The 14,878-nt window shown below is 46.4% G+C and overlaps 1 protein-coding gene across 16 annotated transcripts in view; it reads left to right on the top strand.

The window, feature by feature from the left end:
* The window catches only part of neo1a (neogenin 1a), a 101,403-nt gene that overhangs the window by 65,469 nt on the left and 21,056 nt on the right, over positions 1 to 14,878 (top strand). For all 16 annotated transcript variants that reach the window (XM_029144951.3, XM_029144942.3, XM_029144952.3 and 13 more), the window contains exons 6-7: positions 4,396 to 4,550; positions 4,655 to 4,775. In XM_029144951.3, coding sequence (XP_029000784.1) covers positions 4,396 to 4,550; positions 4,655 to 4,775 — 276 coding nt within the window. The remainder of the gene's footprint in view (positions 1 to 4,395; positions 4,551 to 4,654; positions 4,776 to 14,878) is intronic.

The raw sequence follows: 14,878 nt of genomic DNA, 5'->3' as shown, positions 1-14,878 counted from the left end.
TTCATGTATAATAGTTTTAATGCAGTGATTTTGGTGAAATGGTTTGATGTCTTCCTGGAGTTTGGTGAAATACAGCACTAATTCCAGAACGAGGAACCCTGAGGCTCATTCGCAGCTTCACTGCAGGTCACAAAGCCGTCGTCACCTGTCCAGCCTCTGTTTGTCATACGACAGTGATTTGAAATCAGGTCAGACGAGGATGTCAGACTTCCCTCGACCTGACCGCTTCCAGCCTCCGTGTTCTTTGTGACGAGACTGATTGATCGGCATCGCTGATACATTGTTCAAAGTCATAATTGTAATACAATAGAATTGTTTGTTCCCTCGCTGGAGACTCACTCAGCTAATTGCTTTTGCTTTGTCCAGACTCATGAAGAAACCAGATTGTGGGATTGATTTGCTTCACTGACAAGACAAGTGACACTTGGAAGGTCAATAGATTCCCCCAAGAACTAGTTACGCTTCCGCACTTAGAAATCAATCCAGTACAAATCTATAGTGGTGCCAAAGCAATTTTTCCTATGGCTGCCTCCTAAAACACCTTAGGGGCTCCTTTGCTGCGGCAACCAGGTGAAACTGTACCTTTATAGCTGCTGGCTTTTTGTAAGCTTTTTCATCAGCTTTTATTTGTTTGCTCGGACGAAACCACAATCATTTGCAAAGCTAATGGAAACGTGTCCCTTTGTTACAGGACAGCTGAAGTTAATCATGCCGTAACCGGTGCTAATAGCGTTTAGCTCTCCTTCTATCACATCGTGGGCACAGACACTGTGTGAGCGGGTTAATGTGACTTTGCTGTGACTTCTCACCCTCCATTTTGCTGGCTGGAGGATGAATTAGCAGCAGCTTTTGATTATGCGTGAGTGGGGCACCACCCAAACCTGGACTGTGTGTGTGTGTGTGTGTGTGTGTGTGTGTGTGTGTGTGTGTGTGTGTGTGTGTGTGTGTGTGTGTGTGTGTGTGTGTGTGTGTGTGTGTGTGTGTGTGTGTGTCTGTGTGTCTGTGTGTGTGTGTGTGTGTGTGTGTGTGTGTCTCTGTGTGTCTCTGTGTGTCTCTGTGTGTGTGTGTGAGACAAAAATAGTTTCTCCACAAACACGGACGTTTCCCGTTTTACAGGACTCTGAGTCAGTGAAACCTTATCAGCGCTGGCCTCATGCTATCACAGTGTTTATACTTTGATATAGAAAGGGTAAAAATAGACACAAGAAGAGTTTTCTGTAAAAGCAAAGGAGAAAATGGATTCACACACATTGAGTGTTTTGCTTTTCCTTTACTTCACGCACAGAAATTGTGTGCAGGCTGAAATGAAAGGCTCTTTCCGTTTAGCGACTGCAGCTGATGAGCACCCAGAGGCACACGGCTCCGGTCCTGTGTTTGCCGTCGTCTCAACCAGGGTGAGAGGTTGGATTCCAGCTGAGCCAGATCTTCATGATGCCACGACGAGCAGGGACAGAGGAGCACCTGGTGCTGATCCAGTGTGTGTTTGTCAGGGGACTGACGTTTACTCTGGGAGGTTTGCATGTGTACAGTAATTAGAGCGGGCCAACCTCCACCCTCGGCGCACACCCTGCTTTTCTGGGGGCTATTGTTTATGAAGCTAACTGGACCCCGGCCAGTCCAGCGCGATAATGGAATGTTTCTCATGTTCGGCTCCTTCAGCTCCAGCCGTCTTCTCTAAAGCCTGTTTAGATAACAGCTGGCGCCCGCATTCTGGGGAATATTTCTTACTGACACGACAATACATAGTTTTACTCAGTGTGTACGGGTTCTCCTTACTTCTTTCTGCCAATGAAGCCTTAAGGAAAATAATATGCCCGGAATCCCTTTAGGGATCCTGTGGGCTTTTGTTTAACAAGCTCAGAGTGAGACACACGCACGACCTTTTTGTGTCCCTCTTTTAGTGGTTCACTAGAGTCTGTGTAAGTCTGCATTAAAGCTTCTTTTATTAAGCTAAAGGCTACAGCGATAATACGGACCACAGAGAACTGCCCTCAGTTTTTCACCCTGTTTTTGCTTCAGCCTTTCATTTTATTGCCTTTATTTTTCTGTTATTTCACCAATGAGTGTAATACACAGATCAGCAGTGGTCACTCAGCTTCGAGTTTAGTGAAGTCATCCATGTGTTGATGAAGGATAGATTATCACTTAATGCCTTTTTTGGTGTGTACTGGAATAGAAAATCAAATTTTTCCTGTGGTCACAGTCACAGTCAGGTGCAGTAACAAAAACTGAGTAAACATTGGCTTAATTTTCCCTTTTTGAAGTTGTTATTATTGTGTTAGTTATCTTTGTATAAGTGAAGTGTCTATATTTGCTGGAGTCCAACCTTCCTTTGCTTTTTTTTCTAGCACATCGTTGCCTCAGTTTCGTCCTCAGCTGTTGAACCATCCCACATCATTCACTGTAGCTCATTCAGCCTGTACTTTTCATTCATTGCTGTCCAGCTTTGCACATATGATTCTCTAAACAGCAAATTAAGGACGGTCATCTAACATTGAGGCAGTTACTTCTACACACACACACACACACTCACTTCACACTCTGTTGCGTCCTGATAGCTTTCCCCTCCCCCACACACAGTTTATTGGTATATTTAGGTGATTCTACTCATTGCTCAGTCCAATAGGTTCCAAATGTCTGAACTCCATTTAGAGAAAATGGTGCATGGAGAGTGGGGGGCGAAGATGAAGAGATAGACGGGGAGTTATAGGAAGATTAAGAGCCAGGGAAACATACAAGCTCTGGAACCGAGAGAGAGATGAATGGAGCTGCAGGGTCCCAGTCACCATCAAACCCGTCAACAGTAAAGCTCAACATGAAATTATGTACAGCATAGTAATGATAGGATGAAAGAAGTGTCCAGTCACAGTCAAGCCTCAGCCGTGCACACACACACACACACACGCACGCACGCGCACAGGCTCACTGGTGTCTCAGTGCCATGTCCCTGACATCCCAGTGTAAACCAAGGATTCCACCTGCCTGTGCTGCACGGCGATTAGAGGACACCACACTGTGAAACATTATTCACAGCTCACACATCCCCCTGCAGGGAACGCTGGAACACACACACACACACACACACACAGATTTACATACGCACACAGGTGAGAGCTTCCTTGACAGTCGTACAGCGATGTGGTCTACAGGCACCACCACTCTAATTTCCATCCTTGTCTCATTCGTCAGCATTCACCACCATCATCAAGCCCAGGGGGGGTCAGTATTCTCCTCTATCACCTGCTTGGGTGAAGATTGACCTGATGACTGACAGATCTGTTTATTTTTGGCTTCTGAATGAAGCATACAGTAAATGTATATGAATTTGTTGCAGTCATTATAAAGTGGGACCAGTGGACGACACAAATATCTGTCTGGTTACCTGATGAGGACAGACAAACCTCAGTTAAAGTACACGTCTCTGTAGGCTGCTCTGTAGCAGCTACAACAAATTCAAGTCAAACTCTGATCTAATAACGTCCAGTAATTTCATATTAAACCAGAACAGGCAAAGCTACAAAGCAGATGAGGATGACTTCACCTCACAAGCTGCCGGTCTCTACTCACTGCAGCCAATATCCAATCAGACCATGTGAATGGTGGCTAAATAGGCCCTGATAACTAGCTCACAGCCCAGGAGGCCGATGGCGGAGCCTCACACACACCACCTCACTAACAATGCAGCGTTTAAGCTGTGGTCAGTCAGGGCGCTGCTTATCAGAGCACACACACACACACACACACATGCACAGTCTGTCTTACTCCGTCTCCTTTCACAACACGTTCAGTCCAATTATAGAGAGAGGATGAGGCCTGGGCCCTGCACTCCCAGTGACCTTGCTCCAGGACAGATTGATGAGGCGCTCTATCACCCTGCTAGATCAAATAACTCCTTTCTGGCCCTCATTACCAGGACTAGAGCAGATCTGCAACTGTTTGATTTGTGTAGCATGCTAACCCACTGTACTTCTGTACTAACCCCTGAATAAAAAGGCACAGAGGTTATTGAGCCTTTTATCAAATACCGCGTTGCCACGGTCTAAAAGGGTCACAGTCGTGTGACAAAAATAATTGGATAAGTCGGTGTTCGACGATGCCGTTTGTTGCTGCTTCCACCCTCTTAACTGGCAATTTGACAGTTGAAGGGGAGGCATGGCAGCGTTTGGGTTTCTGCGTTTGCTGGCAGAGAGCAGAGTTCTGGCCTTTGATGTGCCAGGTTAGGTCTGACAAATTACTTAGTGAATTTCATATGGAAAATACAACTCCTACATGTTTTCCATCCTTTCTAATTTGCTCATTTGCTTCATCAGTTAAGTCAATTTCCCAGGTCTTTGACCGCACATGTGATTATTATATTTAAACCATCCTGACTCCTTTGTCTCTGATGTGTTTCAGTCCCCCCACAATTTGTCAAGCGGCCGGCCAACATCTATGCCCATGAGTCCATGGATATCGTCTTCGAGTGTGAGGTTTCAGGGTCACCAGCCCCGACTGTTAAATGGGTCAAGAATGGAGACGCTGTTATCCCCAGTGACTACTTCAAAATAATTGTAGGTTCAGTGCTTTTGTAATTGTACCTTTTCTGCAGTAAAAACTGTTTGCATGAGTTTCTGTCTTTGAGTTTCTGCCTAACTTCCCTCCTTGTGTTTTGCAGAAGGAGCACAACCTGCAGGTCCTGGGTCTGGTCAAGTCAGACGAGGGTTTCTACCAGTGCCTTGCGGAAAACGATGCCGGCAACATCCAGTCGAATGCGCAGCTCATCATCCTGGATCACGGTACGTCAAACACTGGGACCGGTGCTGGTGTGCAGATCAGATCGGCGCCGTTAGGTTGTTCCTTTTTAAAAGGTGACACAAGCACACGATTGATGAGATGCGACGCTAAACGGACGACAGCAGCAGTGACTCAGAAATGAACCGTGTCTGATTAGTCAGACGGCTAAAGCTACAGAACACCTAGCACATATTCAGCTGTCACAGGCATGGAGCTATTAGCTACAATTTAAGATAGTCTCTTTTCTTTGTAGCTCTTCCTGCCAATGATTTGTGATTCTAAATAAAACAATAGAAGAGCCCATTTCAACAATTTCTCTTTTAGTAGCTTGTAAAACCCCATTGGCTTGGTAAAAAGGCTGTATTGTGTATCTGTAAACACCTAAATGAATTCTGGGCTCTGCACAAGGTGTGAGACAGCGAGAATGTGTAGTGAACAGTGAAATGAAACCAGAGGGGACTCTGAGAACACAAGCATATCTGGGGCAAAGTACGGTGCACGCAGTCCATTCCACAACTAGTGTAACGAGAGTGTTGTGAGGAAAGCTGACACAATAGCTGTGTGTTGTTCCCGCAGCTTACACTCATAGAGGTTTGGCTGAAGTGAGGAGACCTGCGATCTGCAGCATGGCCTTGCTTCTTTTACACACTTAACTCCCACAGTGGAGCTGCTGACTGCAGCACAAAGGGCCAAAACCGCGTCTCAAAAAAGGAAGCAGCAGTGCGAAATGCGGTTAATGTTTTATAGACGCGTTGTGTCTGATTATTGTAGAAACTGCAATGCAATTTCATTTTCATGATAATAACCAGCCCAACGACAGGGCCAGTAAAAGCTCTCCAAGAAGCGTTCAAGGTCCACAACACACACAATGCATAACTAAATAAAACAGTGGCGCAACAATAAAGGTGAAAAGGAAATGAAGGCGTCTCCTCACACTCTAATCATCACTGTGGACTCAGACTCCCTCATTTAGTTGAAGATGACAAAATTCAATCAAGCGTGAACGTCCCCGTACTGGAAGCAGGTGGCTAATGGATTAGCATAGGGGTGTCCAACTGGTGGCCCCCCAGCTGTGTGATCCCCTCTGATTGGAGGACATTAAGTCAGAAATAATGATGACCTGCAGCTCGTTGTGTATCTGTGTTTGATAGCCTTGACAAGGGTTTTGCCAATTTACATGGCCCCAAGTCTGTTCCTTTGTGTGTGGGTTGAAGCTAAATGGAATGAAGAAGTGCAGGGTCTGACACTGCACAGCATTTGCTTTGAGTGAGGCTTTGAATGAGTAATTCTGTGTTTAATCCGTAATGATCACAGAGTCTCTTTGGCTTTTATTTGTCACAGGAGAAAGTGTTGTTGTTTACTGTTCATTCATCAGTTAGTTTTCTTATCAGATCTGTGTCTGGGATCACAGACAAGGAATAATTGAGATGCTTGATTCCCGTTGCTGACATTTGGGGCTCAGACACATCTTGTGCATCGCTCTCTTTAAACGCTCGCTTCGCCGTGTCAGAGTAATTTCCTCACTCAGAGATGCAGTTTGTGACTCCAAATGGTGAATCGATGCGAACGTGTTTAAATCGGCTCGTCTTCCACATCTGTTTGTGTTTTGTGGATGAGGCTCTGAATTCTGAGGCTGTAATGAATCTCTGTATAATCTAGCCTTTACCTCGGAGGCCACACTTTGTTCTGTTCTTTTCTCCTTCTTCCTCTGCTCCTGAGAATGGACACACACCATTCTACAGCCATCTGCCACCGTCCCCTCCACTTCCTCTCCCCTCTTTTATAGCCACCTGCTATCTGTGATAATCCAACACACTGGCTTGTGTGTTAATTGTGCTGACCTGAATACTCCCCTGTGGGACTACACCCTCACAGCTGGGCGCCTTTGTCCACTACACAAATGCCCCTCCTGCTCTTTGGTGCCCCCGCATGTTTCACCTCAGTCAGGTATCCTGCTCACACCTGTTAGGCTCCAAGCATCCTGAAACGGGGCCAGGAATTCACCCCGTCTGTCTCAAAGCTGCCTCGCAGGCCATGGAGAAAAGCCCGCGACTTGCCACGGGGATAAACCTGTCTTCACCCAACAGGGAAATCAATGGGAGTGAACTGCATCCAAACGCCCAGCGGCTACGAGTTGGCTATTATTCATTAGTGCTCATAATCTCTGCATCTTGACAATGCCAGCTGCAGTTCAATGTGACTCCACCAATAATTCCCACCCGTGAATGTCTGGAATGGAGAAGGGTCAGCTGTCAGCTGTTAGCATGTGTACAGTGCTTTGGCAGGTATTTATAGGGATTGGTGTTCATTTAAACTGTAGTAGATGACAGCGGATGAGTAAGAAAGTGAGCACACTGTGAAAACAGAAAGTTAAACAACTTTTTGGGCGTTGGAAGCCAAAAATAGGACGCTGCCGCCTCAGATAATGATCCTGGACGTTCCACCGCCGTGTGCAATATGGGTCAACTAGTTGCAAACAGATGTGGGAAAATAGGCCCAACATGCCAGAAGTGGACCTCAAGGGGACCTAATTATGTGGTGTAATGCAGGCCAAGTGAGAGCCTCTTAATGTTGCTTGTAAAGCTGCCACATTTAGGCTTGTCATCTTCTGATGCAGGAAGTTTGTGTGAAATCAGCCCTCTCTTTGGGTCCCTGCATTATGAATCCCATCAGCAGCAGTCGCTGGCACGAGTCCCTGCTGATTGCTGGGCTGTTGTCGTCGCGGTGCTGAGGGACATGAATCAGAGGCAGCACATATGTCATTCAGGGGAATACACGGTAGTCACATGTCAGCGACAGCCAGCCTGAAGCCGAGCGTTTTATTGTCTAGCAGCAGTAATTACAGCTAGAAATGAGCGCGGGTTGTTAAGCCGTGGTGGAGCACCTGCCTGTGTGACGGTCATCTTTCCATCCTGGCTGAGGCCGAGGCTGTGAAGTCATCAGTCTCTCAAGTGTGTGGGTTGCGTCTTGGATGGAGAGCTGCTCTTTGTTTAGAGGCAGTGCAGAGCTGCTCGCACTGTTTTACATTTTACACTCCGACGTGGGACAAAGCAAACAGCACTTCGTTGACTATTGTCAAACGCTACGAGGTTAAAATCCGAGCACCTTAAAAGCTTAATGTGAAACAGGCTGACAAATCTCCATTTAACGGTGGAAAACAAGAGAACTGCAGACTCTCAAGGTACTTTTTATCTTAAGTGTATGTTTTTTGCATTTTTGTGTTTGCATAAATTTGAGACATGCACTTAAATTTGCATGTGAATACTTGGTTCTGCTTGTTCCATATGCTTTGCTGCCTTCACTCTCTCGGCGTCGCCTCTCTCCTACTTTCCCATAGCTCACATGAATAATGTTTTGACATTTTGCCTCCTAGTGCCTAAGCCAAGTACTTCACCAAAGAGCTTGAAAGCCTCTTTGGGTGCACGAGTGTGTTGTTTTAGCCACTGATGCAACTGAATTTAGCAAATACGTCAACAGCTTTGGAGCAAAGACAGACATTAGTCAAAGCTCGGTGCCGTTTGTTGCTGTATCAGTCCAGTGAGGTTTGTGACGGGCTGTTTTTCTACCTGTGAATCAGGATGTTTTGTGATGACGGATGACACAGATGCAACGCTTTTATTCACGCTGTTGTTGAAATCATACAGATTTGAGCCCCTTTATGTCTTTTACCATGTCTACCTTTGTACATTCTTCTATCCTCCTGCATCAGCCGTCCTCTTCATCTTTTCCCTCATCTTGCCATTAGTTCCCCTCGCCCACCCACCGTAGGCCTGTGGCAGCAAACAGAGGAGACCTGTCCTCCCCTCCCAGCAGTGGAAGCCGACCCCCTCTGAGAGGTGGAGGTGCCTCATCGCTGCCTGACTGATCGCTGTGTCTCCTGTCTCTCCTCAGCCGCCTCCTCCCTGCGTGTTTGAGTGCTGACATGATAACCTGAGACGCGCGCCGTGCCCCAGCGTTGGCGCTGGGCTAAGCGACAGGCACGCGGGGATAATGGAAAGGATGTTTGTAGAGTTGCATATACTTTACCTTCATTAGAGGATCAATTATTCACAGCTGACTCAGAAACCAAAAGTTTGGTGCCTTATTTATGGAACCACCAAAATTAAACACGAGCTCTGCATCTCTTCTTCTGCCCGGGCCAAAATGTTAACACCTAATGAACATGACCATCAGTTTTATTTAGATGATTCCTATTTGCTAAACCAAGTGAAGTAGAAGGTGAGCGCAGCCTGTGTGCGTCTGTGTACGTCTAAAGAGTAGATGAATGAATCGAATCGTTACGTTTTACTTGCAGACTTTAATCTAATATCAAAAACAAGCACAATAAAGATACAGACTGCTGGATGGAAGCCGTTCCAGCCTGCTGACTCTAAACTGAAACAAAAGCCTGTTCCCAATATTTTCCAGCTAATGTTGAACTAAACCTTACAGATCTTTCAAACAGAACTCATATCTCCAACAAACTCATAATAACAGACCCTGAAACAGCGAAGCTGCATTGCTTCAGCGCAGGCAGTAATTATGCTGTGGACTACTGGAACCCATGAGAGATGTAACACAGCAGATCCACTGATGTGATTGTGTGCAGACGTTCACGCCACAAGCCTTTTATGTTCAAATAAATCCTGATGCTGATGCCAATTGTTGTTCTCTTCTGAATTAAACAAAGAAGTACTCGAGTTGATATCGAAGGGGAAAATAAAGCGCGCTGCTTAAAAGGCGCCCTCCGTCCCAGAACTATCGTCAGCGATGGATACTGTGGAGCTGTTATTACTGTTGCTGAAGAAAGAAATTTACTTTACTTCAGATCTGTGCAATATAAAATGTAACTGGATCATGTTGAAGAAGCAAAGAAACTGAGTTTGAATTAAATTCGGGTAGACATGAAAAATTGTTAAGATTATCCGCCTCCGACAACAGAAGCAGCCGCCGCATCAGAGCGCCGCCCATATTCCCTGTTCAAATCAAGACGTGCGAATCGAACGCTGGAAGAGCCGTCCCTGCAGCCAGACTTCACCCGCTCTAAATAAAAGCCCCGGCCACTTCAGGGAATGCTCCATCATCTGCTCGCAGGGTCACGGCCGGGCCAGCGGGCGCCAGCGCTAACGCTGTGAGCATGTGAATGTGTCGGCGGCGCGTTCTGTGGGCACAGGCTGCATCCTGAGCGCGAGAGGAGCGGAGAACGTTTGACTGCTGAGAACGTGTCATCACCGCTGGGATGAACATGGACTCACTCACGGCCGCGCTGCTCTCAGCGCCGCTCTGCCTCCGCGGCCACGAGGACGCGTGACGCTTAGATAACATCTGCATCGTCACCCTAAGACCAGACAGGAAGTCTGCAACGCCAACCTAAGACCAGACAGGAAGTGTTAACTGCACCGACAGCGTATGCGTCAGTGAAGCTCCATCCACTGTTTGTTCAGATGTTAAGTAGTTTTATTCTCCATGACTGTAATTTTTAAACCAGCGTTCTGTTTATGTAAGTCAGCGTTGCTCCTTTTTTCGCTGTCGTCCTTGTGAGACCGTTTAGCAGATACTGCGATGGGAAACTTAAATGGAAAAGACATTTTACTACTCTAGGATTCACTAAATGTGCGTGTTCCCCAACAGCTTGAATTTTAAAGCGCGTAGCTGCCGGTGCCGTCATGACTGCTTTATTTGACTGTATCACAGCCGCTACTGCTGATTAAAGGAATAAGATAATGTCGCTTTATTTAGAACGCTGCATTTATATTTCTTAATGCTTACATCCACAAAAAAAGGCAATAATTAAAAAATCACGAGTGATGGAGAATATTAATCATATGTAAATCCAAATAGATTCCACAAAATTCTGCCTTAAAGCAGAATATATTGAAATTCCAATCTGAGGATCAAACTCTAAAATGTGCGCACGGGGTGTGATGTGAGCTGCACACAGGCAGGGCTGGTGCTGTGCACGCCCACACCGCATTAGTGATAGTGATTAGTGAACGTGTTCCCCCACTGGGGGCTGTAGGAAGCTGATCAGAGGGATTGTAGCCTAAATTGATTGTGAAGAACTGAAATCAGCCTCCACAAATTGCCGTCTTTATGGGTGCTGATGGCAGTGAAGTGTTGTGCTGTGACTCGCTCTCGGCTGCGAGTGTGTGTGTGTGTGTTTACGCGCTGAACTTTTCTATGGGTTGTATTTACTCAACCGTGGTAAAAGGCTGTGCCTCTCTTTATAAATGGTCTGTCGCCTAAGTGCTAACTGCAAAATGTTATAGGTGCCTATTTTGCACAGGAAAAGGGAAAAACTGATTGTAACAGGCTTCAGTACCTGCGTCAGTGCTACTTTTGAAGGTCAGTCTTGTTATCAGCACCGGCTTAGGGCCCGGCTGTGTTCGCAGTGTGGGATCGGCTCTTTCCTGACGGCCGCTCCCTAACGCGTGCGCTCTTTACGATATAACCCAGTCTCTCTCCAACACACACTCGTCCAGGATGCTGCTCTGATGCTTTTGGACGTGAACAGTCCTCTGGGTGCAGTAATGGGAAGCGTGACATGGCTGCAGACATCACTTTCCTTTACACCCTTTCCTCAGCTACAGGCAGTTGACCCCTGTGTGCGCTGGGGCTATTTTATATGTTTGCACGCGTCCCCCCCCCCACAGAGCCGAGCCGTTTCCATAAGCTAAAAGTGGAATGGTGGGTGGTGTCACAGTGGGGGGCGGCATCCTGCTGCTGGAGCAGTGCAGCAGCCGTCGGTCGGTGAGTCAGAAGCTGGTGGTCCAGCATGACCTTTCCAGCCCCTTTCTAAATATTCACTGTCTAACTTTACACATCGAGTGTGCGTGTATACACCATGTGTGCACACCGAGGAGCAGAGCTTTCTCTGAAATCAATTACATGATTCAAGGCTTGCTCTGTTGCCCTGGAAAGGTTTTGTTGTATCCGTGTATCTCAGAGGTAAAGCGATGGAGAGGAAGACGTGTTTCCAGTCGTGGGCATTGGTGGCAGAGCACTCAGGAGAGGCGCCGCGTCGCTGGCTGCCTCTGATCTGCCTGCGAGACAGCCCACGAGGCCTCGCTCTCTTTCTCCTGGAGGACTTTAAGCATGTGATGCACATAATGCAGATTTGTCAGAGTGCTGAGAGGTGGGAGGCAGGGAGTTGCATTGTTTACCATAGTCTCCGCAGTTGTTGGCTTCATGATTATGCATTTTTTCGCCTGTGTATAAGAGCGAGTCGCTCGCTCACAAAGCAGCGACGCCCGAAATACCCGCTAGTGGCTCATGGGTCGTGGAAAGAGTTTGAGGATGGAACAGTACCATTCGTGCACACAGTGGATGGTTCATTCTTTAAGTATAGAGTGCATTTCGTTACAATCAGGATTTTCAAAAATCTTTATTGTTGATGTAAATGAGTCCTTTGAGTTTTTTCTGCCTCAGTACAAAACGTGTGGCGTTTTACACGTTCCCACATTTTTTCTGCTCGTTTCAGTGTTTATTTTGAGAACGAACCCTGAGCAGGAATTGTCACTTTATGAAAACCAAATTACCAGATAGTAAATTGCCGGAGGGCTGAGAGTGGATGCAAACACAGAGTCAGCAGCCGCCCCCGTACAGATGCCTTTGACGTGTTTGTGTTTGTGTAGCCCCACGGGGAATTTAAGAGTGTTGACTTTGGATGTGAAGATAAATGTAATATTGGCCAAACTGCCATTTGAGAGGAAATTGCTTCACGGTTTGAAAGAGACAGGTTTCTAGTTGATAAACAGGAGCATGAAGAGGCTTTCTTAGCTGCTTGATAAGGAAACCTTGGAGTGAGCACAACACACGAGCACCTCAGCTGTGGTCAGACGCGTCTGGACTCCTCACATCCCTGGTTGTCAGGTTGACGAGCTAATGTGACGTGAATACGCATTATGAAAACGCACAGCGGCCGTAATATTTCCTGTTTGGGACAAATGCTGGGGGTTTTTGTTGTTGAACTCCAAAGGTTGTTGGACGTTGTCGCGTTTGGTGCCACTACGGACTCAGTGAGGAGAAATTAAGTTGTGTTTAGTTTAATGAATAAAGGCTTATTTCTCTCCTAGGAACATTTGACAGTGAACATGTCCTGGAACGTGGAGTTGAGTGAAGCAGAGAAGCTGCTGTTTGATGCGTTTGGAGACTCAGACCTTTTTCCTTCTAGACTACGTGTGTGAGAAGTCATCAGTTAACGCCTTTGTGTGCTCTGAGCTGCACTTTAATCTCGACTGTCTCGATTATTCCAATGTGGGGAATGTGTGTAGCCACTGATCTGCTCCGCCCTTCTGCAGCCCGATAGCGTGTCTCCGTCTGTTTCCCCGCGGCCAGCGATAAGGAGGCTGGAAAACAGAAGGTCTGAAGTCAAAGCCGACCTGCAGGGAAATGAGCAGGGCTTTAATTGTGTGTTTCTCCTTTTGCTGAACGTTTGATGCTTGTGAACGTGTTGCTGCTTGGATTCTGCTGAAGCGAGGACCGACCCGGTCGACCTCTCGCCGAGTCCTCACCTGAAGCGTTTTTCTTCTGGTTCTGACTCCGTTTCCTCTGCGGGTGCGTTAAGGAGCTGCTCAAATGTCATGAGCCGTCAGACTTGATATCTTCCCAGTCTTATCTTGAAAGAGAGCGAGGGGAACGAGATCGCAGGGAGAAAACAGTCATCGTTGCTCTGAGGAACTGATGGTTTCCTGCTGCATTAGAAGGAAGCAGTGATTTATGTCTTTACGTTTTCATCCCATGCAACCACTGCATGTTTGTGTGAAACATGACCTGAATGCTTTTCAATATATTGTTCATTCGCCTCAGTCCGTTTGTGTTGTGCTACGTCTGTCTGGTATGAAGTCATCTTTACAGAATCACATCAGACATGAAAAGCTGGCGTGGCCTGAGTCCTCTCTGAGCACTGAGTGCTTTTGGAAGGCATCTGCATTCAGGAGATTTATGTTCTTCTGGAGGAGGGGCCCAGTCCAGGCTGGTGAGCTAGGCTTTATCTGTGGACTCACACCTTATGATGAAAGAGTTTACACCTAAAGGCTTCAATGTGAATTTTAATGCTCCTCTACGTATTTTAATTACAGAAATGTTTTTCCCTCTGCTGTCATCGCATATTGAGAGTTTGCTTTGCTGTTCACGTCTTTGTCCCGGCTGTTTTGCGTATTGCTTTCCCAGATTTATTATGAAGATCTGGAGTAACCTTCGTTAAGCCTTAATGCCAGCCATTCATTACCTCTGGCACAGAGACTAATGATACTATTAATCAGCTATGAATAGAGCTTGGCAGCGGCTGCGTGAGGCTGACACCTCCTTACTGTAACAATTCTAGGCATGCATGTACAAGACAGATTGTCAAAAGGACACAGGACGCTGCCCAGCATGTCAATTATATGCAGCTGACAAGAGGGAGACCATGTAAACTGGCTCTAATGCTTTTTAGTCCGTTCCCACAATGCGTTTCTCAGTATGACACTGATTGCGGGATCATTTTTTAAAGAGTTAGTATTTTCTTCAAAATACCGACAAGTTGAATCTTTTTATTTACACTAAGCTGTTTTGAGATTCACACTGGGCAACAACACAATGGAGGAATTTAATCAGAGGTGGTAACAGTCTAATTAGTAATGGGACTGGGAACTAGCACAGATCCTACTGAGCGCTTCGCTTTGCATTGTGTTAACGTGCTCATGCTTTAGTCATTCAGACTGGTTTCTCATCAAAAGCCTTTCAATCTATTTTGTATCCTGTTAGTTGTTTTATGCCGGTTACGGTTGTTGATGCTGTGATATTGTCACCAGTCTGATGTGAGATATCAGGGCTGTGATTGATTTTTTTCTTCCCTATTGTGTGTGTTTCACCGTCCATGGAAGATAATTGCGCAGCATCTGGTAGAAGCAAATAATGTTTTTCATTGTTGCTGGCTGTGTTCTGACTGACTGGATGTGGTTCAGTGGTGGACGTGTCAACTTCCAGCTTTGAGGCCCAGCGGAGCATCATCTGCAGGTGTTGGATAGTCACACAGTAAAGATTCACAGAGCTGTAGTCTGGCCTAAGTTTCCTGTGTAGATCTGAAGCCGAAACCCTTCGAGGTTTGTGCGAGTGCAGTGCGTCAGTTCTATAAACAGGCTTC

This window comes from Betta splendens, chromosome 3 (assembly GCF_900634795.4).
Source record: "Betta splendens chromosome 3, fBetSpl5.4, whole genome shotgun sequence".
Taxonomy (NCBI): Eukaryota; Metazoa; Chordata; class Actinopteri; order Anabantiformes; family Osphronemidae; genus Betta; species Betta splendens.
The sequence above is the reverse complement of the archived record's forward strand: the minus strand, read 5'-3'. Positions and strand labels throughout refer to the sequence as shown.